The sequence below is a fragment of the Acartia tonsa genome, chromosome 14 (assembly GCF_053477335.1).
Source record: "Acartia tonsa isolate MP-2025a chromosome 14, ASM5347733v1, whole genome shotgun sequence".
In the NCBI taxonomy this organism is placed as follows: Eukaryota; Metazoa; Arthropoda; class Copepoda; order Calanoida; family Acartiidae; genus Acartia; species Acartia tonsa.
This window is the reverse complement of record NC_137273.1, coordinates 34607363-34634043: the sequence shown is the minus strand read 5'-3', so window position 1 is coordinate 34634043 and position 26681 is coordinate 34607363. Positions and strand designations below refer to the sequence as shown.

The 26681-nt window shown below is 31.9% G+C and overlaps 2 protein-coding genes and 2 long non-coding RNA genes across 4 annotated transcripts; all 4 read left to right on the top strand.

The window, feature by feature from the left end:
* The first annotated feature begins 10836 nt into the window (after positions 1 to 10836).
* LOC145305214 (uncharacterized) lies at positions 10837 to 12358 on the top strand. Its single transcript, XR_013874530.1, has 3 exons — positions 10837 to 10903; positions 11725 to 11759; positions 12305 to 12358. It is a non-coding gene; the product is annotated as an uncharacterized LOC145305214 (long non-coding RNA).
* Positions 12359 to 14081: 1723 nt separating this feature from the next.
* Positions 14082 to 14996, top strand: LOC145305690 (uncharacterized). Its single transcript, XR_013874684.1, has 4 exons — positions 14082 to 14291; positions 14423 to 14478; positions 14548 to 14606; positions 14959 to 14996. It is a non-coding gene; the product is annotated as an uncharacterized LOC145305690 (long non-coding RNA).
* A 176-nt stretch (positions 14997 to 15172) lies between these two features.
* Positions 15173 to 19010, top strand: LOC145305436 (uncharacterized). Its single transcript, XM_080147052.1, has 7 exons — positions 15173 to 15261; positions 16181 to 16251; positions 16916 to 16984; positions 17809 to 17933; positions 18100 to 18113; positions 18409 to 18493; positions 18870 to 19010. Exons 2-7 carry the CDS (start codon positions 16194 to 16196, stop codon positions 19008 to 19010), a joined length of 492 nt encoding a protein of 163 aa, XP_080003178.1. The 5' UTR covers positions 15173 to 15261; positions 16181 to 16193.
* Positions 19011 to 19722: 712 nt separating this feature from the next.
* LOC145306109 (uncharacterized) lies at positions 19723 to 26306 on the top strand. The gene is made up of 8 exons (XM_080148060.1): positions 19723 to 19806; positions 20391 to 20468; positions 21844 to 21877; positions 22521 to 22554; positions 23213 to 23277; positions 23682 to 23772; positions 24071 to 24128; positions 25906 to 26306. The coding sequence occupies exons 1-8, from the start codon at positions 19798 to 19800 to the stop codon at positions 25993 to 25995; spliced, it is 459 nt and encodes a 152-aa protein (XP_080004186.1). The 5' UTR covers positions 19723 to 19797; the 3' UTR covers positions 25996 to 26306.
* The last annotated feature ends 375 nt before the right edge of the window (positions 26307 to 26681 follow it).

Genomic DNA, 26681 nt, shown 5'->3' with positions numbered 1-26681 from the left:
GATGTAGTCATTTAGTAGATCCTTGCTACGTTTCGATGGTTGCCAGATTTTTGTGGTGGCATATGTTTTAATATAAAAATTATGGTTTAAAATTAGCTATGGACACCTTAGATAATTGCATCTGTATGCCTTTATATGAGTTTTAAAGATACAAACAATTGTCTTTTAATGGTTGTGTAAAATAAATTTGCAATAAGGCCAGCGATATCTAATGTTGATTTTAGACAAATAAATCTTTTAGTGATTTTTGTGATAAACAAGTGATTTTCTATGATGAAAAAAAGTAAAAAAAAATATGCATCACTATTACCATAATTAAAACAGATTAGAGTTGCCGTTGCCAAGATCCAAAGAACCAAAGAGCCAAAACAACGCCTCCAAACCTCCTTTTTGGGTCCAACTAGGTCTCTCCAAGTATGGGTTCTCCGTTCCATACATTTTCTGGAGATTCCATGACTGGAGAAATCTAGGCAAAAACTGGAGGTGGTAGATATAGTTCCAGAGTTGATTCACTTCAATTTATGTTACAAACTATAGAAAGAAACTTAAACAATTACAAAAAATTTCAATGCATAAAGATTAATACAAAATTTAAAGGTGAGATTTTAAGTATCATATGAGTATTAAAAAATTTGGCGGTTATAAGTGCCTAATCGAGTACCAGCCCCCGCCCAACCGCCTTATTATGCTTCAAATATTTTTTCTCTTGTTTGTTTGTTAATTATATTGGTCAGGTTAAGTTAGGTTATATTGGATACAGGAAAGCCCCGCAGGGTAAAGAACCATAGGTGTAGTCCAACGCAGGAGTAAAACATAGTAAAAAAAAATCATCACCCTTCCTAATTTTTATAATCCATATTTTGCTAGTCTTTTCGTTATTGAATGCGCCACTAGAATCAAGACTATCTGTAATTTAAAGGGACGGGTGAGTGCAGAAAATAGTTATTTCTCGCATCGTATTATACACGGCTTTCCGCGGATATTGAATGTACAATTATAAGATTAAAACTAGTTTTCTAGCCTCGAGGTGCCGAAGAAATTCGGGGCTAAACATAGTTTTTTTTGTATGGATGAGAACCGGTTCCTATCCACCGGTTTCGAATGAATACGAGAATATTTATTATCGTATCGTATTATAAACGGCTTTCCGCGGATATAGAATGTACAATTATAAGATTAAAACTAGTTTTTTTAGCCCCGTGGTGCCGAAGGCACCGGCTAAAAAACTAGTTTTAATCTTATGATTGTACATTTCTATATTCGTAGAAAACTGGATATAATACGATGCTAGACATAGTTTTTTCGAATTCATGAGAACCGGTTCCTATCCACCGGATTCAAATGAATACGAGAAATAGATTTAAACTATCACAAGACTTAAATTTAAACATCGAGATATATGCAAAATCTTAACAGGCAAACCCAAAACCGTACATTTTTATAATCGGTCGATAAAGTTTATTTATAAATTAGAATTTGTTATATTGTAATGGGAATAGTTATTTATCTTAGTATAGACAACTTTCCACGGATATTAAAATGAAAACCAGTCTTGTTAGCCACTATGGGCCAAATAACAGGTCTACAAAACTGTTATTAGTTTTATGATTTTTTTAATAGTCGTGAAAAATTGTCTGTAATACATTAATGCTATACAAGATTTATTCAGTATGGCTGAAAACCAGTTCTAATCCAGTGGATATTAATCGGTTTCGAATCCATACTGAAAAATATTTCTAATATGGATCTTTTTCTGTTCTGCTTTTTAGTCTCTTTTAAAATTAAAATCTTTGTCTTCGAGTATGTGTGAATTTAGATAGACATTTCAGGGTTAAAGAGAGAGGACAATGATAGATAAATTGATATTCCACCTTTTCTTGAACTAGGATATGTTCGTATGTCCTTCCAACAGCCATAAATTATGAGGGATACATTGTCTATGTAATTTAGGTGTTTCTCAGGTTTTTCGCGTGCTAATTTTTACAGAACACACAAAAACTTTTCTAATCACAATTTAAAAAACAAAATTATTTTAAGTAGAAATAAGCTATCTCCTTATAATAAAGTAACAGATTGTGATTGTCTGTTTGTTTGTACCGAATGATCTAGTATCTAACCGCTGCTGATAGGTCGCGGGAAGGTTTATAACTATTTTGTTGGAGGGTTCAACCACCCTCCCCAAAGAAATCGACAAAAATAAAACTAAAAATAAAAAAAACACTGCCCTGCGGACAAATTTGCAATTAGCTAAAAACATAACTAACACAATCTATGGCGAAAAAAATAATTTAGTTAAATAGCTGATTTTAAAATAGATTGAAAAGAAACAATTTTACGTGTCCCTAGAGGCCTCTCGGGGCGTAGCCGCTAGTATAATAAATCAATTTTAGACTAATTGTCATAAAAAAAGTACAATTTACTTAATGTATTATACAGAATTTTGTTTGTTTATAAATAAACTAGAGGTTGCACCCCTAGCATCTAGGGTCTCAAAGATGTTAGAAAAATAGCTTCAAACTATCCCAAGGCTAAAATCTTAAATTTAAATAGCCTAAAGCACTCTGGGACTTATGTAAAACTTCCCTAAAATGGTAAAGCAAATCACTTTAGTAGTTTCACACAAAATAACCTTACTACTTTATATAAAAGGATAAGAACAATTGTAAACAAATTCTTCCTTGTTTTATATTTGGATTATTATTATCTCCCATTTACCTATCTCTGTATCCATTATATTGTGATATGTGTAGAATAAAACAAAGAGGGACAAAGAACCCTCTCCTCCCCTTGTGCAAAATTAACCCCCCCCCCCCCCCCACGCAATTGAAGTGAATGAGAATTTGCAATAACTCAGTACATTTGCAAACCATTCCCAATGGAGTTACTTTAGACTGATTTTCCATTTTAGAAAATTACAAAGAACGTGTCCTAACTTTCGTTCGTTTTTTTTAGATAGCTAGTTGATGATTTTAGTAAGAAGTATATGTAAAATGGTCCATAGAATTTAGATATGCAATCGTTTTTTTTAGACCTCTTATTTTTGAAATAATGTTATTTTTTTAATTAATTTTGTTTTAAGGTACTAAAACGCAACAAAAAAAAGAAGAAAATTGCCATTATGAACAAAAATAGTAAGATCTTTAATTTGACATCTTACTTTTTGAATTCTGTTGAGTAATTATTAAAAAATCTATTGTGTTGAAGCCCTGTGAATCAAAACTTTTGAACTTTTGGAGCTAATGATCTAAAACAAAATTACAAAGAACCTAGTAAAGAACTCTGATTATGACGTAAAAAAATTGCCAATAAGAGGTCAGTATACACTGTAATTGACCAATAGTAAAATTTATATTGGCTTTCATTGGCTATTTTTTTTACGTCATAATCAGATTTAGACACTTTTACTAGGTTCATCACAAAAGTTAGAACACGTTCTTTTAAAAATAATTCTATTGTATAAAAAGATAGGGTAAATAAAAGTCTGTGTGTCTGTATGCACTGAAAGATCTAACATCATTAAACAGGAAGCTTCTTATATGTTCCAGGAAGATTTTTTTTTTTTGGGGGGGGGGGATAGTCAAATAGCTTACATATACTATGAAACCTGAAAATAACTCCTCCAACACCAACAACAAATTTTAGAATTTTAAATTTAAACCCCTTCATTCCTTTCAGAAACCTTTAGAGGCCTCTGGTGGCACAACCTCTAGTTTGAGACAAAGAGATAGGTTGAAATTAGAGATTTGATATTTTGAAATAGTACCTAATTAAAGTATTTTTTAGTATGGGGAAATTAGTATTAAGTAAAAATATACGCCTGGGTAAAAAATTCAAGAACCAGCTTATATAGCCTGAAATTAGCATAAAAAATCCTATTTTTTCAAAACCCGTTTTTTTCGCACACTTTTACTTAAGGGAAAATATCCCAAAAAAACTCTTTCTGCTCAGTCTATTTTATTTGCCATATTTGTAGACCATTTTGAGACCAAAAGATTTTTCCAATTGTGTCGCACAGGAACAAAGATTACATTATGAGTTATATCAATGGATAGAAAATAGGTGGATATTATGACAGGGGAATTTTTGTCGTTAATTTAGGGTGCTAATAAAGTCCTTAGTTATTGGTCAGGGGAGGGATTGGGGTAAAGTCATAAGGGGTGGGGGATTGGAAGGGTATCGTCATATTAGCCAGCTGAGAGAAACATTTTTTCAGGTTATACGTGAATTTTTTACAATATCCACGTATTCTTTATCCATTCTTATTTGTATTAGAATGTCTCAAAAAAAATTACACTTTTGGTACTTTAATACAAAAAGACTGTTGTACACTGATACTCCACCTGACGTTGTTTTTAGTAGCGAAGCTACTCTATAATTCACTTTGTCCGTCCGTCCGTCTGTCCGTCCGTCAGTCCGTCCGTCCGTCCGTAATGCTATGGGAGAAATAGGATTTACTCAGCTCCTATAAAAGATAGAATGCTGAATTTTTTTGACAACACTCATGATTAAGGAGCACAATTAACTATAAAACATGAATAGCGGTCGGACGGCTTTTTAGCAGGTTTTAGGCAATTTTTTTTATTTTCCTCATTTTTCCTCATATCTTAGGGGTTTATGGTCCGATTTTCAAAATTTTTTCAGTTAGAGATATCAAAATTAAATTTCCTGTCATTTGAAGAAATCAACAATGACGGTCAGACTGCCTTTTTGCAGGTTTTTGGCTATTTTTATATTTTTTACATTTTCCCCCATATCTTTGATGTTTATGGATCGATTTTCAAAATTTTTTCAGTTTAAGATATCAAAATTAAATTTCCCGTCGTCTGAAGAAAACAACAATGGCTGTCATTACCATCCACGAATTTTTGTGCTTCGCTACTTATGGATGATGTCATCCTTGTTTTTTGAATAATTTAAGATAACCTGATTTTTCTTTTCTCCTCGGGACTACCCACTACCCAATATAACCTAACCACACCTGGCATAAAGAAATACACAAATAAACGAAAAATTATCCCCCTCCCCCTCTTATTTATAATTTATTTTATAAATAATAAGGTAATAGTGCTTAATAAGGTCTTGAAATTTTTTGGAGGTGCTCCAGTAAAAGATGTTATTTTGTCTATTCTATTAAAGGTTTACTTTTGTTTGTATATTTGTATTTTATCCATATATTAAATCCATATCAGTCTGATTACCGAAGTTTCTCGCTAACCGCTGGACTGGTATGTTTCAACTTTTTCATAGGTCCTGGGATATTTGTAATTATTTGGGGGGAGGGAACCACCCCCCTCCCAAGAGATATAGCTCCTTTGAAGCTTCTAGGGGCGTAGCCGCTAGTACAGATAAATGATAATAGTTTATCTAAGAAGTGTTATCCAAAATTTCAACTGTTTAATTTTGGAAGATTTTCTCCCTTTTCCAGTATAAAAATATACTTTAGTAAATAGAAAAAGTTTTTGACAGTTTTAGTTATCATTTCATTTATTCTTTTTATCTTTAAACATTATATAGCATTGCTTTTATACAATATGCACATTTTACATTGTTTTGTCCGTTTGTCTGTCGGTCATGCATCAAAAGACATAAGCCTTTTTTTAAAGGTTTCGTGATTTCCTTAGAATTTTTGGAAATTCTTTCTTTCTTTCTTTTATTTGTTTTTACAACCGAACATCTGTTCTATAAGTCACTTTGTCCGTTGGTCCCTTCCAAGATTTTTTGTGCTTCGTTACTTATAGATGTTGTCATCCTTGTTTAATAGTTAAGCATGTCCCACTGTAGATAGATATTACCATCTTATAATATTTTTTAATATTATTTTTATTTGCAACATTTACTTCACTTAGAGAGATAAAATAAATTCTATAAATCGTTCATCAAATTTAAACGAATACTTTATTTGATAAACTTTTGGCTACGCCCCTAAGAGCCTCTGGAGGCAGTCGAGGTGGGGAATGGTTCAATTAGACACCCCAATTGCTCTATTTAGTCTCCAAAAGAAAAATTTAAAAAGGGCGGGCGAATTATTTTATTTTTTTAGGGGGGGAAGGTGGAACAGTCACAAATATGCATAATATAAAATAGTATTTTTTTCTTCTGTCCAATAAGGCCTAGATAAAACCCCAAAATATAATTGTTTTTTTTCTAATTTTGGTCCTGGGCGGGTTTTTAGCTATTTTAATTAAAAAATGGACATGCTAAGAATACGGTTTACCTATTTCATAGATAGTTACACCTATTATAGATATAAATATTTATATCTATGGATCCTAATTTCTAAAGTCAGGGATCTAAAGGGATAAGACAATGGCCTATAAATTTAAATTAGTGATTGAAACGTTTGGACACTCAGCTAAATGAACCAACCAATCAAAATTCAATAAAAGTCGCAAAGGTTGTTAAACCAACGAGTAAGAAAACGTTATCATAAGACTAAGGTAATATTTACATGGATGTTTATTACACTAGTCCCCAAAGTTTCATGAAATGTTGGATCAACAACTTTGAGGACTATTTTTAAATTTTGATTGGTTAGTTTATATAAGATAAGATAAGATAAGATTTATTTTCCTCAAAGGTACAACATATTTTATTAGATATATATTATAAATTATGTTACTATGCTTGATTTGTTTGATTCATCTGGTTTGTTGTGTTTGGTGCAGGTTAGATAATAATATACATAATAACAATTATTAAGTACCTAGCATGGAATTGGCCGAACTTCATCTCCACCTAGTTACCAGGCCAGTTTAAATTGAATGGAGACAATATTTTACAATAAAAATTCCATGCAACATTGTACCAGATAGTTGGCATAACCCTTTAAGGGTTGTGGAGCCACTGGTGTACTTTGACGCTTAAGTGTTCAAACGTTTCAACTACAAATTAAAATCTACAGAAAGAGTAATTTTGAGTATCATCATTATGGATGTACATCAATTTACCGGCCATTATCTTGTCCCTTTAGATCCTTAGCTGAATAAACAGCTGAATACGCCCCCCCCCCCCCCAGCCCCCTCCTTCCCTGGTGTAGAGTACTGGTATATGATTTAATGTATTGCACCAATGTTCTTTGTGTCTTTGTCGGTGTCCATCCACTTCCGCGTGGTATCACTTCAGCATAGTGTCCATGGAAGTCCACACTTTTCATTTTCTGCAAGAGTGGGGTTTCAAAGGTTTATGGAGGGGTTAAACTAATGTACTTTCAAAAACTGAGAAGCGCCCATGCCCTTGTTGAAGGTCGGTGTAGACGGGTGTCAATAACCACCCCAAAACTGAAATTTGGTATGCCTGCCTTCCCCTTTCTTCAACCTCTAAATGGTTTACAATCCCATAGCAAAGAGTTACGGGGAATGACTTTGGCACTTTAAAATATTCTTTTTTTTAGGGAGGGGGGGGGGGGGGTAAATAGTCCTTTACCCCCCCCCCCCTTAAAAGTCTCAGATATTTGCAAAAAGTGACAGAAGTGACAGGTTGTGCTGTTGTAACAATTTGTTACATACGCAGAATTGTATGCACACTGTCTTTGTCTCAATTTATAAAATCCCTAAAGTTGAATTTCTCCCTTTCCCTTTCAACATTTCAATACCACAATAAAGTATAACATACTCAAATTTAACAAGGATGACAACAACCATAACAACTTAACAAATCAGACTGTCAGACAAACGAACATTAACAAATTTATAATACTTCGTACAATTTTGTAAAATTTGATTGTATACGGACAAAGTGAATTAGAAAGTAACTAAAAACAAGGATAACAACATCCATATAAGCGAAGCACTGAAACGGTAGGACAAACGGACATGAACACTTATATAGTGTCAGAACTGAATAATCAGAATATAAATGTATAAGAGTCGAAGCAAAATTGTAAGTAAATTTGTTGAAAAACTGCTTTATACAGAGCTGGATCTTTAAATCAAGTCAATGGTGTGCCAAATCGGGGTGCGCAGAATTTCAGCCAATCACACCGCGGCATTTCGTAAAATGTTGTGCTCTCATTGGTGGAAAGTTGGCTCACCCCGATTTGGCGCACCATTGAAATAATTTAAAGATCCAGCGCAGGATAATGTTTATGGATATACTTATATATTTAGGACTTGATTATAGAGTTGCTTCGATTATAACATTATACTTTGTTGTCCCAGGAATAAATATACCAAAAATCAGATCAATCGGATGATTAGATCACATAAAAATTTGTTGTTAAAAAAGTAAAAAAATCAACATTTTTAAAATGGACGTTCGGAAATTTTGATAGTGATTATAGAGTTGGTACGCTTTCTAAATCGTACCTAACTACTAAAGAAATCACCATGCAAAATTTGAAATCGATAGGACAATTCTAACAACCTAAATTAATGAAAAAAGCTATCCGTTACGGACGGACGGACCGACCCTAATTATAGAAAAGCTTCGCTTTTAAAAACAAATATTTCCACGATTAGCGCAGAATTGAAGTGTAAAATAATTTTGAAAGTAAGAGAACAATAAATTGTAGTATACCAAAAAAAAACTATCAGTAAATCTACTAAACAAGTATGAGTTTTTCTCGTATTCATTCGAATCCGGTGGATAGGAACCGGTTCTCATCCATACGAAAAAACTATGTCTAGCATCGTATTATATCCAGCTTTCACGAATATAAAAATGTACAATCATAAGATTAAAACCAGTTTTTTAGCCGGTGGTTCGGCACCTCGAAGCTAAAAAAACTGGTTTTAATCTTATAATTGTACATTCTATATCCGCGGAAAGCTGTTTATAATACGATGCGAGAAATAACTATGCAATTTTTTGTGTGGGAGTGGCATAGAATATTTTCTCTTTATTTAGACACGTTTAAAATACTTGGTGCTTTCGCACAAAGTAACATGTTGAGCACTGGTAACCCCCTCCCCCTTAAGTTTGAAATAAAGGGGCGGGTAGTTTTAACCCTATACCTAATCCCTGTACGGGGCCCAGTCCCTGCGGGGTTCGTAGAAAGTACCCAAAATGACAAAACCTCACCTGACTTTAAGTAATAAACAAACATACGAAAAACTACCCGTTCCCTCCTTATTTTCAATTCATTCCAAAAATAAGGAGGGAGGGATTATTCAGTACCCAACTGGTTCTTTGAGTGAAACCATCCACTTAGACTTATTGTGGGATGGACGTACATATCTTAACCATATTGACGGATGGACGTACATAACTTAACCATGGAGCAGTAGCGCTAAATACTACAGGTGTACATACTAGTAATTTGTATTGTATGAAGAAACAATTATTAAATTTTACTCCACATGTTTTAGTTTCTAACAAATGACTTATCAGTGAAAAATTATATTCCATCTGTCTACGAGTGCAGCTGCTCTATAAAGCACAATAGGGTCCTCTATTCTACGGAGTCTTTTCTGCGGTGCACTAACCAAACCTGACCAAACCCAGCTTATAACAACAATGAAATTAATTCAGGAGAAAATCACGAAACCTATACGTGTTTTTCAGCTGTCGTTTGGGGGCAACACATCGTAAAATTTACGACCTCTCCATTTGCCCCCCAAATATTATTCTAGATTTATTTTGCTTGTTTGTTATACCTTATTCCTGGACCAAACCCCTCATTTTAAATTTTTTTAAGAGAGGAGGAGTTCTGTGTGTAACAACGTGTCTTTGTGTGAAAGTTTCAAATGTCATTATATCTGTTTGTCTGCCTTGTATATTGACAGATTTTTAAATCTAAATATAATATAAACATCCTAAAAATTGAACAATTAGCTAACTGACATGTGAAATGTAGTGATACTTACAATACATGCTACTAATAAAAACTTGTTCAAATTATATTATAGTTACTCGTGATTTTTAAGTTAAATAAAAGTTTGGAAGATGATTAAAGTCCTTCCACAGATTATGACGTCATACTATAGAATAGCCAATGAGAGGCCAGTTAACACTGTAATTGACCAATGGTAAAATTTATGCTGGCCTCTCATTGGTTATTTTTCGTCTGACGTCATAATCTGTTGAGGGAAATTAATCATCTTCAAAAGTTTGGTAAACTTTAAGAATTAATGATTTTTTAGTATAAGAAAATATAATGAGATTTTCTTCATATCAAGTCAGTCATTTTTTGAGGTAATTTTTTTAACAACCAATAAAATTTTTGTAGAAGATGATTATATTTTAAATATCTTAAATGTTTGACTTAAATGGATTTATTATTAATTGGATTTTACACCAGATTTACATGTACTCTAAAAAAGTAAAATTTGTAGCAGTCTAAAATAACAATCCCCTCCCATCCAACCCCCTTTACCCTATCCCCTCCCCTGCTACTTTATGAACGAACTGACCTATAAATGACAAAGGAAATAGCAACCTAAATTGATGATAATTTTTTTGGCTTGTCGTTATATCCATGTATATTGTACATCCAAGCATTTGATGGCGGATTAACTTTAATCTTTAATCAATGCGGATCAAAACCCCTTGCAGGACTGATTGCTCCTAACTTAACCTTAATTAAGTATTAAATCTTGGATTTCTAAACATAATTTTTTGGGCTTTTTGGTGAAGAATTTTTTTACCACAGTCTGATACATGAATTGATATAGTATAAACGTGGATATTATGCCAGGAGAACAATTATCGTCAATTTAGGTTGCCAACATGGACATCATTTATTGGTCAGTTTGTTTATCCAGTTGGAGGGGAAGGGATGGGGTAAAAAAGGGGATGGGGAGAATCGTTATTTTAGCCAGCTTCAAGTTTCACTTTATTAGAGTACATGATAATCTGGTGTAAGATCCAAGTTATAATAAATCCATTGATACACAATAATTTAGGGGATGTTTCATCCAGTTGTTGTTTTTAGTTCCTTCAGTAATATTTATCATAAGTTTTAGAGGTAATGATTTCTTATTAGCGCAGCTACTCTATAACTTAGGCATATCAATGGATGTAGAATACGTGGATATTGTGTTGGGGAATTTTTTCCCTCATTTTAGGTTGCTAATATTGTCCTCAGAAAATTGTCAATACGCTCCTTCATGGTCAAAGTAGGGTATGGGGTAAAGTCATAAGAAGGGGGATGGGGGTTTTCGTCATATTAGCCAGCTGGGAGAAAATTTTTATTTGGGTATGCGAGCATCTCTTACAATATCAACGTATTCTTTATATAATATACTAGCAGCTTCGCCCCTAGCCTCTATGGGCTTTGCCCCAAGAGGTATTTAAAAAAACTTAAGTACTTATGGTGCTGCAACCACTAATTTCAAATTAACTGCCCAAAAAAATCGGAAGGGGATTTTTTGTTTTTTTGGGTGGGTTGTGGGTGTCCCACCCCCCAAGAAAATAGCCTAAAACCACCACAGGACCAGTAGGTAGTTTAGAATCCAATCGGTTCAGTGGTTATCGAGATCTTAAGGGACGGTCATACAGACGGACGAACAGACAGACAGACGGACGAACAGACAGACGGACGGACAGACATCAAGCTACTTTGTATTATAGATATAGAAGTCGGATTGAATTGAATAAGCAGTGTCATGTTAGGTGATTTATTGACTATACCCTCCTAATATATATGATTATTGTTTTAACAATCCTTTTTGTTAATGTATGGTACTTTTTTTATTTCATCTTATAATTGACAGTTTATAGTTCTAAAAACTTTATACATAATTTCTTTAAAATTAAATCTACTATAATTTTAAATTATTTTATAAGAACATTTACAAAGCAATTACGATGAAAATACTCAGGTGATTTTTTTTCTTTAATCATTTGATCATAATTTTGTACAAGGTAAAAAGACAAAATATAATAAATACAAGGATGACAACATCCATAAAAGCGAAGCTCTGAAACGGTATGACAGACGAACATTAACTCTTGCAGAGTGTTAGAACTGAATATACAAAATATAAATATATAAGTTTTGACAAAATTCTTAAATACAGAATATTGTTTATTGACATCCTGACATTTTTGGGACTTTATTATAGAGATGCTTCCCTTATAATATTGTACCTTATTGTAATAGGAATCAGTACTCCAAAAATCAGATCAATCGGATGATTATATCGCATAAAAAACTGTTGTTAAAAAAGTAAAAAAATCAACACGTTTTAAATGGACGTACGGAAATTCTGGTAACGTGCAAAATTTGAAATCGTTAATTCTAACATTCCTAATTTAACGAAAAAAGCTATCTGTTACATACGGACGGACGTACGGACCGACCATAATTATAGAAAAGCTTGGCTGTTAACAAAAATATATTTATATTTTTATGATAAATTATTAGATAGAAAGAAGCATTGAAAAGAATTGTGATGTATTTAGACCTCTACATCAAAACATTAGGGAATCAATTAAAACAATTGAAATTTGTGTTGTTAAAAGCGAAGCTTTTCTATAATTAGGGTCGGTCCGTCCGTCCGTACGTCCGTCCGTACGTCCGTCCGTCCGAGATAGTTAGCTTTTATTCGTTAATTTAGGCATGTTAGAATTGTCCTATTGATTTCAAACTTTGCATGGTGATTACTGTAGTAGTTAGGTACGATATAGAAAGCGTAGCAACTCTATAATCATTATCAGAATGTCCGTACGTCCATTTTAAACATGTTGATTTTTCTACTTTTTTAACAACAAATTTTTATGTGATCTAATTATTCGTTTGATCTGATTTTTGGTATATTGATTCCTGGGACAACAACGAACAATATTTTTAGCAAAGCAACTCTATAATCAAGTCCTAAAGATGTAAGTATGTCCATAAACATTATCCTGTATCAAGCATTTTTTTTTTAAATTTACTTACAATTTTGCTTCGAATCTTATACTTTTATATTCTGATTATTCAGTTCAGACACTATACAAGTTAATGTCCGTTTGTTCTACAGTTTGTTCTACAGTTTCAGTGCTTCGCTTTTATGGATGTTGTCATCCTTGTTTATATTTAATTAAGTAACACTAGAGGGAGGGAGGTATATCCCTAACTCTTCCATTTGATAAATTCAATCATACTGGTGGGGGTGGGACAATGGGAGATTTAAAACTTCCGTGACCAATAAAAATCTACTATTATTTCAAGTTGTATGTATGTCTTCTTTTTGTTACTTTTCCAATATTTTTATGAGCTTTGTGTTAAAACCCCTAAAAAGGTGATGGATAATCCCTTATTTTTATGACGTCACATGTCTGATTTTTGAAACACTTTATCCAGTTACAGTTGTGCTTCTCTTCAACATTTAATGTGGTCAGCATAACTAATAATAAATAATCAAATGTTTTGCTAATTTTAAAAGTGCTCAAATTATTTCCAAAATGTTTATTTTGGTTATTGATTCAATAGAATAGAAAAAGAACATTACCAGATTTTCAAATTGATGCAGGATAACAAGGAAAAAAATATTCATAGTTTTTTTTAATTCAATGATTAAAATACTTTAGATTTTTAACTATTTTTGGCAGCGCAGCTTAAATGTAATGGTAAGTCGTCCGGTCGTGACTTTTTTTTCATATATAAAAAATCACTTTTTACTAAATTTAATTACTGATTATCCATTTTTTTCATTGGTGATTCTTTAGTTGATTAGACAACATTTAAGAAGCGAAGCATCTTCATGATCGATATTAAAGACGGTGACACTCTGTATCTGTTATTTTTTTGTTTGACCTTATGAATTGTTAAGTCAAAAATGTCTTGACTTATAAACAGGCTTTATAGTTATTTAAGAGTTATTTCTCGCACCGTATTATAAACAGCTTTCCGCGGATATAGAATGTACAATTATAAGATTAAAACCAGTTAAAACCGAAGGCATGGGCTAAAAAAACTGGTTTTAATCTTATGATTGTACATTTTTATATTTGTAGAAAGCTGGATATAATACGATGCTAGACACAGTTTTTTTCGAATGGATGAGAACCGGTTCCTATCCACCGGATTCAAATGAATACGAGAAATATATATTTATATTTATCTTATAATTTTGGTTATATGCTCGTAAACTTAAACCCAAAAAAAAAGAAATTGGGACGGTTTCTTTGCCGTTTTTTACTCAATCTTGGCTCCCCTCTCCCCTTACGGAAAATACCTGAGATGGGTTTTCATAAAGTTATTGATTGATTTAAACGCAGACAACAGAAAGAAAGAAAGCTCTCACCTCCCTTTCTTTATGAAAACTCATCTCTGAGTACGTCCCTAAATAAGAATTTAAATACTATGTTGAATATTTTTGATAAAAGATTATTACAGCTTATTTATACAGTGCCTATCTTGATCAAAGGTAAAGACATTTTTGATTAGTATTGAATGAAAACTTAAATAACAATCACCTGTTTATTTAAGTCAAAAAATGCACATTGACTTTATGCTCAGCCGAATAGCCGATTTTCTTAATCTAACATTTTTATTTAGAAACTTATCAAGAATTGGTACAGATTTGTATTTTGGACCTGTCATAAGAATTTTAGGTATTCATGTAATATATTAAATTATTCTCTTTATTTTTCTAATAGATGTTATCATCCTTGTTTAAATAGGTATGGTAAATCTTGAAAAGAAAATTACAATAGATTCTTCATCACCTTTATTTTGTCAGGTTAAATTATTAAATTTTATCATTGAATTATGAAAAAAAATCGCTTTATTCCTTAAAGTATCTATTGAATATTGACCTCCAACACCCAACCGGCCCCTGTATTTTTAAAATAAATTAAGAATAAGGGGGTTAGGTTAGTTTTTGCTTCTTTATTAGTTTCGGGTAGGTTTTGTTAGGTTTTATTGAATACTATAGCCCCACAGGGTTAGACTCTACGTAGAAATTAGGCATAGGAAAACTAACTCGTCACATTTTGAATTTATTGAAGATGTGGTAATTTTTTTAGAAAAGCACAAAAAAAATCTTCCTATATTACTATTGAAAAATCCTCTAAATTCTGTTTAACCATTAGGTTTGGAGAAATAAGGAGTTGTTATCAGTAACTTCGGTAAAGTATTATTTAGTTTTTAAATCATATCGTTTATTTATTGGGTCGTACATTAACCAGCAATGACTAGATTTTTCTACCAATAAATTACACAACATAATGGAAAATTTTTGTATAAACAAATTAGAGAAATACCTAAATTTATCGTTGATTGTCTTATCCCTTAAGATCCCTGACTGTTTACATAGTCATAGTTGTATTAAAATTATAGGTTGTTCTTGGGGAAAGTGTATGGAATTCTCAATTTGGAGCCCACCAGAATGGGAGGTAAAAATATTATTTATTTTCATAATTTGGAGTTTCTCTTATAAAAATCAAATCTGCATAGACATACGAGCGAATATTGAAGATTATAGAAAGAAGGTGTCCTAACTTTTGTGATTTTAAAAAAATAGGTAGTCGGTGTTTTTAGTAAGTAATAGATGTGAAATGATCCATAGAATTTAGTTTTTTTGTAAACCTCTTATTTTTGAAGTAATTTAAGTTTTTAACTAAAATTAGGTTGGTTTTAAGGTACTAAAACGCAACAAAAAAGTAGAAAATTGTCATTATAAACAAAAATAGTAAGATCTTTAATTTGCCACCTTACTTTTTCATTTCTGTTAAGTAATTTTTGAAAAAATCTATTTTGTTGCACCCCGTTTAATCTAAACTTTGAACTTTGGTAGCTTGTCACGAATGGGTTAAAAAGATAACAAAAATTAGGACACGTTCTTTTAGGGGAAAAATATTTAAAGACTGCATTTCAGATTTTATTTCTGTCTGTTTGTTCGTTAGTCCGTAGCGCTATGGGGGAAACGTTAATTTCTCTTATTCTATTCCGATAGAAAGCTGACTTTTTTGGTGAAGATTCCCTATACCAACGAGCATTCAGTAAATAATTTACTTTGTGTGTCAGTCATGTCTCGTGGAGACTCCACAAAGTGTCCGAAAAATGAGCCGTGTGACGTTAATTGATCCATCTCTTTTTAAGAGTTTCCTTTCTAACTTCTCCTCTCATCGCCTCCTTTTATGACGTCACACGGCTCCTTTTTTCGAAAACTTTGTAGAATCTCTGTCTCGTGATTTTTTTCCTTTTTTTAATTTTGATGTATGACCACTTTTCCATATTTATTATTTCCAACCATTATGTTTTTGTGCTTCGCTTCTTATAGTTGTTGTCATCCTTGTTTTTATATACATTTAGACTTCTTCCATACATGATAAATTGTCCAGCTCCTATGGATATGCTTGCCTCTGGTGTTAATCAAACTACAGGTTGCGTACATTTTCTTTATCATAATGTTTGTCTTCACATTTCATTTACTTTAATGATTGAGACACTTTATTTCAACAATTTTTTGAGTTATTTTAATATTGGTTTAAATGTTTTTCTCGTATTCATTCGAATCCGGTGGATAGGAACCGGATCTCATCAATACGAAAAAACTATGTCTAGCATCGTATTAAAAACGGCTTTCTACGAATATAAAAATGTACAATCATAAGATTAAAACCAGTTTTTTAGCCTCCAGGTGCCGAAAGCCGTTTATAATACGATGCGAGAAATAACTATTCTCGTATTCATTCGAAACCGGTGGATTAGAACCGGTTCTCATCCATACGAAAGAAACTATGTCTAGCATCGTATTATATCCAGTTTTCTACGAATATAGAAATGTACAATCATAATTAAAACCAGTTTTTTTAGCCCTTGCCTTCGGCATATCGGGAATAAAAAAACTGGTTTTAATCTTAAAATTGTACATCCTATATCCGCGGAAAGCTGTTTATAATACGATGATCAATAGTTATTCCAAATTATGATTTTGTATAAAACACAACTAAAACAAATTTAGAAGGAAAAGGACAGACACGGTAACTTATAAAGTAGTTTTGCTATTATTTTTTATTTGATGTATCATTTGCTTTTGCCTTTTAGATTTTTACGTGTCATTAGTTCAAAGAAAATGTGAAAATTCATCAAATCTTTTAATCATTCAAAATAAAGGTTTGTTTATGTTATTTGGTAAGATATTGCACTATAATCATGGAATAACACTGGACACACACATATCTACATTATAAGGGTACACCGACAAACCTCCTAATGCGACAAACTTCCTAATGAGACAAACGTACTAAACCTTATAATGCGACAAACGTCCTAATGCGACAAACCCCCTAAAGGGACAAACGTCCTAATGCGACATCTCTTAAGTTAAACGTCCTAAAACTTACAAAAAAAAACGATTGGAACAATGAAAACCAATATGATATGGCGATAAAACACAGGGAAATAATTTTAACTGAAATTTATTTCTTGAATAACATTATCCATAGGCAAATTTTTAAAATCCGACAGTTTTCTCAAAGTCTGCGTTTGTCGCATTAGGTCGTTTGTCACATTAGGTCGTTTGTCGCATTAGGTCGTTTGTTGCATTAGGACGTTTGTCGCATTAAGACGTTTGTCGCATTAAGACGTTTGTCGGTGTACCATTAAAATATAAACCCGTAAGTCTATCGGTGAGCAAGTTCTGTTAGTCATTCTGACAACTTTCATACATTTTATATCAGGGTGATTGTTTATTTATTAGAGTAAAACAGTAGAGGGGGAGGAGTTAAATAACTGTATGTCCCAACCACTAGGACCATGGGCCGACTTTCAATTGGATCTTTGAAAATCAACCAATAGAGTCGCTTCAAAAGATCAGAAAGTAAGTTGCTAGCAGACGAAAAAGGTCCCCAACACGGGGATCAAAGTAGTTGTATGTTATACATCTATACTAATAGATTTATTGTTTATTTATTTAAAGTAAAATTATCATAATTTAGACCAAAATAATCCAATCATGGAAAGAAACGAAAAATTTGGAATTACAGTTTGTCTCAAAAACTTATTCTTTCCTTTCGATGATGAATCTGACCAATTAGCTGAATGGATACACTTAGTTTTTCAGGTAACCTAACAATCACCCCTTCCTTATTTTCAATTTATTTTAAACATAAGTTTAATGGGGCTTTTCATGCTCAAAGGGCACTTTGAGGGAAAACGACAATAAAGTTTTTTACAGAAATGATAAAAAATACCATTTTATATAAATATGATACTTTTTTATTTATTAGATGGGAGCGGAGAGGTAAACTTGTATTTTTGATAAATTATCTATATTACAAAGTAGAACGATGTCTGTCTATACATCTTTCTCAAGCTTAAGATCTTGAGACCATTTAAAAGATAAGCTGTTTTTCTCATGGAATAAACTCTAGAGGCTAGGGGCTAAGTCACTAGTAAGTTTCTAATACTAAAGCATAGAGTTTTATTTCATTTAATCTAAAAAAAATCAACAAAAAAGTAATTTTATTCCAATGAACACATGATTTTTACTATGAGTTTAAGACCAAAGCATCTTTTTTTAATTATGCTTTTTTAAGGCTGATAATTTATAAACTAATGATACATAAAAATATGGAGACAATTCTAGAAGATTGTAGCAACATTTATCAAAATAAAATACAGGTTACTGGATGTTTTAATCGATAATACAAAGAACAAAGCCAAAAGTGACTCAATAATCAGCCATATGGCGTCATAAAAATGAGGGATTATCCATCTCTTTTTTAGGGGTTTTCTTTCCCAATTCTCCTCTCATCTCCCTTATTTTTATGACGTCATATGGCTGATGTTTGGGCCCCTTTAGGCTTTGTCATGCAAAATTTTAAATAGAAATAAAGAGAGGCTGATTATTTGTTAGATAGTCAAATAAATAGGTCGATAGAAAATACATTAAATAAAAATACAGGTTCCAATTATATTAAGAGGTACATAGAAATAGAATGATATAGAGAAAGATTTTTTTATTTTTGTATCCGCGGACAACTGTATTTCTATCTAGATAATACCCATGATTATTCCTGGAGATTTTCCTACAGATCCATATGGAATTCAAGCATTTATGAAACTTAATATTAACAGGAATTTCAATAATTTAAATTATAAACAACAGAGGCAAATGTTATTTATCAAAAATATCTGAATATTAACAAATTTTTTAAAAAACAAAAATGGGATTACGCATTTGTACAGTCCTGAGGTGGATTCTTAAAAAACATTTGCCCCACTAATCGCTTAGTGGGGCAAAATTGTTTTCGTGAAAAATCCACCAAAATCACATTAAAAATCTACAAAAATTAAACAAAATCATAGAAGAGTTATTAACATATGATTTTGTTTAATTTTTGTAGATTTTTAATGTGATTTTGGTGGATTTTTCACGAAAACAATTTTGCATCACTAAGCGATTAGTGGGGCAAATTTTTTTAAGAATCCACCTCTGTTATTTTATTTTACATATAATTATTATTATTATTATTATATATATATTATATTATATTCACTAGCGGATTCGCCACTAGCCTCTAGGGGCTTTGACCCAAAAAAAAGAAATTGGAGATACAACCAATGCAACCACTAATACATTTCTTTTAAAAATGAGGGGGGGGGGGCATTTTTTTAGTTTTTGGGGGTTGTGGGTGTCCCAACCCTCCAAGAAAATAGCCTAAAACTATTACAGGACCAGTAGGTATATTCCCTGAAGAGTAAAATCCAACCGGTTCAATGGTTACCAAGATCTTAAGGGACGGACAGTCAGACAGACAGACGGACAAACATCAAGCTACTTTGTATTATTGATATAATCATGCTAAAGTTGAATAAATGTTATGTTATGATTATTGACCATAAGGAAAAGGCAGCACGAAGTCTTGGTTTACAATGACTGTCTTCTTAGAAGTCAAAATACAGATTATCTTCTATTGTTAGATATGGATGAGGTAATTTGGTTTTGATATTTCCATTTTAAAGCATTTTAATCAACCGTCTCTATCTTGAAATATTATTATTTTTTTCATTGCCTACAATATAAGCCATTTAATTTTTAAATATAATGTAAAAAAAAATATTGAAAATTTAATGGCTCCTAAACTATGCGTAGCACAGGAACCGTTCTTATATTTCCAAAAAACACAGTTCATCGCGGTTCTAACGGTATGCGCAACATTTTTCTACTATTAACACAAGCTGCGCAATTTGAAATTTAAGAATATAGGCATCTCTTTTTGCAAAATATCTTCTCTAATTTTTAGTTATATTTTTAAATTTACTCGCAAGTCAAGTTTTACATCAGTTGGGACATTTTAACACGTAGCTCCCTAACTATACATAGCAGAGGAATCGTTTTTATATTTTCAAAAAATAGAGTTCATAGCGGTTCTCATGATATGCATAACATTTTACTATTAACACAAGCCGCGCAATTTCAATTTTAAAAAGGTACGCATTTTTTTTTGCTCACCCTTTATATTAGTCTTTGATTTCATTGTTTTGTTGACTTTACCAATCATACTAAACCTTATAGGTGATAGTTCCGAAAAGAGGAGACTGGCACACTCTTTTGACAAAACTAGAAACTAAAAACAAGAAAATTACAGCTAAGGAATACATTTTGTCAATTTGATTTTCTTGGGTTTAAAAACAAGTATTTTATTTGAAAGAAACTTTTTTGTCATTCATAACATATATTTTTAGAGGCAAAGCGGCTCTTTTATTTACTTTGTCTGAAGGTCTGTAAATGTGATTTTCTCAGCTGCTATTTAAGATTGTCTTAACCATAACACTTTGGTTAAGTGTGACTTCCGAATTTGCGGGAAGTTCTAGAGATATTAGTCTTACGGACAAAACCCCCAACACCAGGAGCCATCAAGTTTCAACAGCAGGTTTGAGTATAGATTTATTGACACAAACTATTTCAAAGTCCTGAAATTACAAAATCAATTAATACAAAATTCCAGTTTTTATATCCACACAATATTATTTGCTTTTTAAAAATCTTTTTTTCTACGGTTAAAGAATCTTTGGGTACTTTGGCTTTAAAGGAAAATTATTTGGTTTAATAAATCATTGTTAAATGCATAAATATAAGCACATAAAAATTACTAAAACATAATATTTGAATCATAATAAAGTTTCACGTGTAGCTGGCTAAAGCCTTTAAACTTAATAAATCCGTCCTATACGCCATACAATTGTTTATAAATTGAAGAAAACACTACCTGAAGTTCTTATGGTTTAAGCACCTGGCATACTAGGGTTATTCACGCACTATGAGACCACTGATAGGCCCGACTCAATTCTCCGAATATCTTCATCCACACACATGTAATTCAAAAGTAACGTGGAGAGACCCAAATATAAACAACATTCAAATGCCGCGACTCTTTAGGAAAGGAAAGTTAAACAAAGACGACATTTTTTCTGGATTGGAATTTAGAATAAGGAAATTAATTTCGATCTTGATAAACACAAAGCTTCCTCGAAAAGAGGTTAAGACAAAGATAGACTGCTGATTTTTTGTGAAAATATCCCTCTCCAAAAAGCATCTAATATAAAAAGTGCATGGTTTGTTGTTCATACTACAAAAGACATAAATATGATTTTATGGAGCCTGTGAGATTTTTTGCTAATTTTGGATGTTGTCTTCCTTGTTTTCTTCTTAATCTAAGAATATAATCTTCCATTAAGAATACCTATTCTTCAATTCATTCGAAACCGATTAATATCCTGTGGATTAGAACCGGTTCTCATCCATACGAAAAAATGATGTCTAGCATGGTATTTTATCTAGTTTTCTACGAATATAAAAATATACAATCATAAGATTAAAACCAGTTTTTTAGCCCCGAGGAGCTCAAGGCACGTGCCAAAAATGGTTTTCATCTAATGATTGTACATTCTTATATTCGTAGAAAGCTGGAAATAATTTGTATTATAAATCTGTTGTTATACTAAATATACAGAATGTGATCTTGTAGAGTTTGAGTTTGCAAGGTGAATCAGATATCAAAGGAATAAAGATAATTTCATACAATGCCAAATTAAATACTATATTTATGTTTTTATGAAAACATTTTGATTTTCTTTCCAAAGTAAAATTAATGTTTTTTTACATCATCCCCTTACTTTTTAGTAAACTAGGAACTGCGCTCTTAGCATCTTTTACGGGGAATGGATCGCCAGAAAAATAGCATAAATCCATCCTAAGAAAAAAATCTAAGAAATGAAATGGCCTAAAACCATATTGGGGCCTATAAAATTTTCCCTAAAAAGGAGAACTCTATCGGTTCAGAGTTATCGAAATCATAAGCTTCAGAGAAAAAAACCTTATCTATAATACAAAGTAGAATGATGTCTGTCCGTCCCTTAATATCTCGGTAACCACTGAACCGATTGGATTCTACTATTCAGGGAATATACCTACTGGTCCAATGGTGGTTTTAGGCTATTTTCTTGGAGGGTGGGACACCCCTACCCCCCCCCCCCCAAAAAAAATCAAAAAAATCCTCCCGTCCATTTTTAATTTTTTTTGTTGAGATTAGTGGTGGCAGCTCCATTTTAAATGACCTCTTGGGGCAAAGCCCCCAGAGGCTAAAGGCGAAGCCGCTAGTTACTTCTTATTATAGGATATTTCTTTATCTTTAATAATTTTTAGATGCATATTGTTTCCAAGCATTTTACTTTTTCAGGTAAATAAAAAACAACAATAAGTTATTATACAACAGTGAGGAGGGGTGAGGCTAAGGTGTTCTTTGAAAATATATTTAAGTTTACTCTTTTCATTACAAAAATTTAATTGCTTCGCCACTAGGCTTTTGGAAATCCGGAGAAGGCCAGAGAAAAAGCCAAAAATCACCTCGAAATATTTTTAAAGATTCCCTGAAGAGTAAAACCTATTCGGACTAGCCATTTTAAAAAGATAATAAGCTTGAGAAAAATATCCATAATTCTGTATAATATAGGATACTTCACAACCCCCTTCATTTAAAAATACTTTGGGGTTAATATACTCAAAAAATAATTGATTTTAATGTATGGCTTAGAAACCGATTATTATCCGCTGGATTAGAACCCGTTCTCAGCCAAACTGAAAAATCATGTATAGCGCTGTATTACAGACAGATCCCCGAATATTAGAATGAAAGTCATAAAATTATAAAATAAATACTAGTTTTGTTTGCCCAGTCCTTCGGCCCCTCGAGGCTAACAAAACTGGTTTTAATATTATAAATTTTCATTTTATATCCAGGAAAGGATGTCTTACTATTCATAGATATAAATTTAGTAAAAATACAAAAAAAATCCGCTTATCTAACTAAATTTATATGCTATTATTTTTATTTATAGTGATGGGTTAGAGGAAAATAGTCCTTTTTATCGTGATTTATACAGAACTGAAATTATTCAAAAAGGTATTTATTTATATCTTTTAAAGCTGAAAAAAGTTTATGTTGTATAGGCAAAATAAAGTATCAGTATGTAATTAAATGTATAATACTAGCAGCTAAACCCGGACCCTAAAGGCACCAATGACACTTAAGTCGACCCTCCATTTTCGATTTTAGTTTATAAAATGTAAAGGATAAAAAAATATTTTTTGAGGGATTTTTTAGCGACGACTTCTCTTTGGAGGGTGGAAGCACATTATTAAAATAGTTATAAACCTTGAAGTTAAGCTTTACTGTGAAGAAGAACCATTTCGGTCCAGCGGTTAGAGAGATCTTAAGCTTCAGCCACATAGACTACCTGTTCCTATTATATAAATCTACACATTCAAATTTTTAGAGATTAATTATAATTTATGAATGTTTCTTAGATCAGTTCATGAAATGCTTCCATAGAATAAAAACAGTAGAGACTGTGCATAATCATATGCCTATCACATGTCTCTCAGGTTTGGAGGACAGGTAATTTGATTTTTAGAATTAGATTTGTTCTAGGAATCAGTATTCCAAAAATCAGTTCTATCGAATGTTATCTCAAAAAAATTAGCTATTAAATGTTAAAAATCAACATGTTTAAAATGGACGTAGGGACATTCTGGTAACGATTTTAGAGTTGCTAAACTTTCTAAATCGTACATAACTACTACAGGAATCACCATGCAAAGTTTGAAATCGATGGGACGATTCTAACATGCTTAAATTAACGAAAAGAATTTACGCTTTACTAATAATGGATGTTGTCATACTTGTTTGTTTAAAGGAATTGTTCAATTGAAGTAGTAGAACCTACCATAGCAAAATTACATCATTACAGAAAGGTAATTTTAAAAAGCTAATAAATACATCGTTTTTTCAGGAATGCTAATTGGCAATGAACTAAATATACTAATTTTTGTGTGTAAAAATTCTGCCTGTAGTAGCTTGTAAATATTGGTGTATGAATTGATATAAATGCACCGCGGTTCTATATCTAAATGAACCCCAATAATGGGAATTTTGTGTATCATCATTTGGGATGTACATCAATTTATCGTCAATTTTATTTTCTCTTTAGATATCTCATCTCTTTGGCTAATTAGTTGTTATTAAACACTTTACTCAGGTCAAATGCACTTAAATTAAAGTTAAAATAAGGATGACAGCGTACATAAAAGCGAAGCACTGAAATGTTAGGACAAACGAACATTAACACTTGTATAGTGTCAGAACTGAATAATCTGAATGAATATAAATGTATAAAAGTTGAACAAAACAAAATTGTAAGTAAATCTGCTAGAAAACTGTTTAAATTCAGGATACTGTTTAAGGACATACTTACATTTTTAGGACTTGATTATGATTATAGAGATGCTTCGCTTATAACAATGTTCTTTGTTGTCCTAGGAATCAGTATTACATAAATTAGACCAATCGGATAATTTTACCACATAAAAATTTGATGTTAAAAAAGTTAAAAAGCAACATGTTTAAAATGGACGTAGAGACTTTCTGGTGACGTTTATAGAGTTGCTTTGCTTTCTAACTTGTACCTAACTCCTATAGGAATCATTATGCAAAGTTTGAAATCGATAGGACAATTCCAACTTACCTGAATTAACGAAAAGAGCTATCCGTTACGTACAGACGGACCTAATTATAAAAAAGCTTCGCTTTTAAAAAACATTACATTTAAGAAATACATATTGGTGTTCTTAGTAGCGAAGCTATGTATATGCTATTATTCGACACTCTTTACAGAACGACCTTTAACTACAAATAACTAACCTATCTTCACAAGATATTTTAACTTTTCCATGTGATTTAAAATTAGTATTATTTTCATGTTACTTAGAAATCAAATGCTGTAGGAAATTGACTATTTTCGCTGATTATTGGGAATATATTCTTTAACGTGCCTTGTTTAAGTCAATGGTTCAATTTCTGGGCTTCGCCAATTAGTAATTATATATGCAATGTGATTGTTCTCAGGGAGTAAGGGAGGGGAATATGGGCAATTAATTTAATTTTAGAGTTCTAACTCAATATCTTCAAAACCAGATATATCTGGAAAATTCCAAAAATTTAGATATAGCAATCTTTATTAGATTTGTAAAATAAGAAATTATTAAACACTGAAAGAAAAGTATTTAATATTAGGTTATCCTGTCTTATTTTGCTGTAATTTTTCATAAAAGGTATGACCTTAGTACTGGCAGTTTCTCACAAAATAATACCATAAATGGGGGTTGTTTTCATATTTGGCAAGTGGTTGATTAGAATGGATAGTTACAGAAGTATCACAGTAGAATTTCTGGTTTATCCCACCCATTCTCAGAAGAAAACTATTTTGTTAAAAAAAACAAAATAAACTTGTTTTGAATTTGTTTTTCAAATAGTCTGCTAGTATTTGTATGGGTTAGTTCAGTAAGAGTCGTCTGCTTTAGGAATAATTGTTTTAACGGCATTCTTTGCGCTGATACCCAAAGTCTTTGAAATTTGCCAAAATAATAAAAGTTGCATGTGTTCCAGTACCCAAAGTCCAAGACTGTCAGAAATATGAATTTTAGATCCATTGTCCCCTCCCTTCCTCCCTGGATTGTTCTTGTTATATTTTAGGATTGTGTGAATGTATTAGAGAAGGAATGTTTACAGTTAAAGAAGAATCTTACTTTAGATACAAGCTTGTTAAGATTTAAATATACTTAATAAATTCCGTAATCTTTTGATTTTATAGTAGTAAACTTATTAAGTGTATATCGTTTACCATTCAAATATAAATATTTTGCATCATGGAAAGAAAACGTAGTTGTGGGTTTCGTCGTATTTTCACAATAGCTTTTCCCCTATCTCTAGCCCCTGCGGAGCATACTTTCTAACCCTCCGGGGCAATAATTAACATTTACTTAACCTAACCTAACCTCAAATAACCTTTCAAAAGCTACTATTAAAATAAGATGAAACCCGCAACTTCGTTTTCTTTCCATGACCCAATATTTTTTTTGTCAATCGATCTACTTGTTATTGTTATTACAGCATTTTGTTGATTTTTTAAAATTAATAAAAATCTATCAAATTTTGGTTTTGTTATTATATTAATGATATTATGAGGTTTTAATAAAAATTTTTTATAAATAAAATTTAAGACATAAAGTATACAAAAAAAATCATAAATAACATCCAATAGTCAATCAACTTTTAGATTGCATGACCTTTGTCTGAGAAGTCCTTTATGTTCATGTTCACGAGTTGCGCCTGTTTATAGGCCAAGACATATTACCTATTTATGTCGCGCATCCAACATGGCATCAGTAAGAAACATTTTTAACGTTTTTAGTTATGGCGCGGTGTCGCGCCGAGATTTGAACCTATCACCTCCCCAACGACGAGAAAAT

Bases quoted from the DNA above. Each gene is read 5' to 3' on its own strand.
- LOC145305436 (XM_080147052.1), top strand. From the start codon at position 16,194: ATGATAAATTGTCCAGCTCCTATGGATATGCTTGCCTCTGGTGTTAAT. The intron at 16,252-16,915 runs GTTGCGTACATT...TTTGCCTTTTAG, and splicing joins TGGTGTTAATCAAACTACAG to ATTTTTACGTGTCATTAGTT. The intron at 18,494-18,869 runs GTTACTGGATGT...ATTTCTATCTAG, and splicing joins TTTATCAAAATAAAATACAG to ATAATACCCATGATTATTCC.
- LOC145306109 (XM_080148060.1), top strand. The intron at 21,878-22,520 runs GAATAAAGATAA...AATAATTTTTAG, and splicing joins AGGTGAATCAGATATCAAAG to ATGCATATTGTTTCCAAGCA. The intron at 24,129-25,905 runs GTAATTTTAAAA...GTTATATTTTAG, and splicing joins AATTACATCATTACAGAAAG to GATTGTGTGAATGTATTAGA.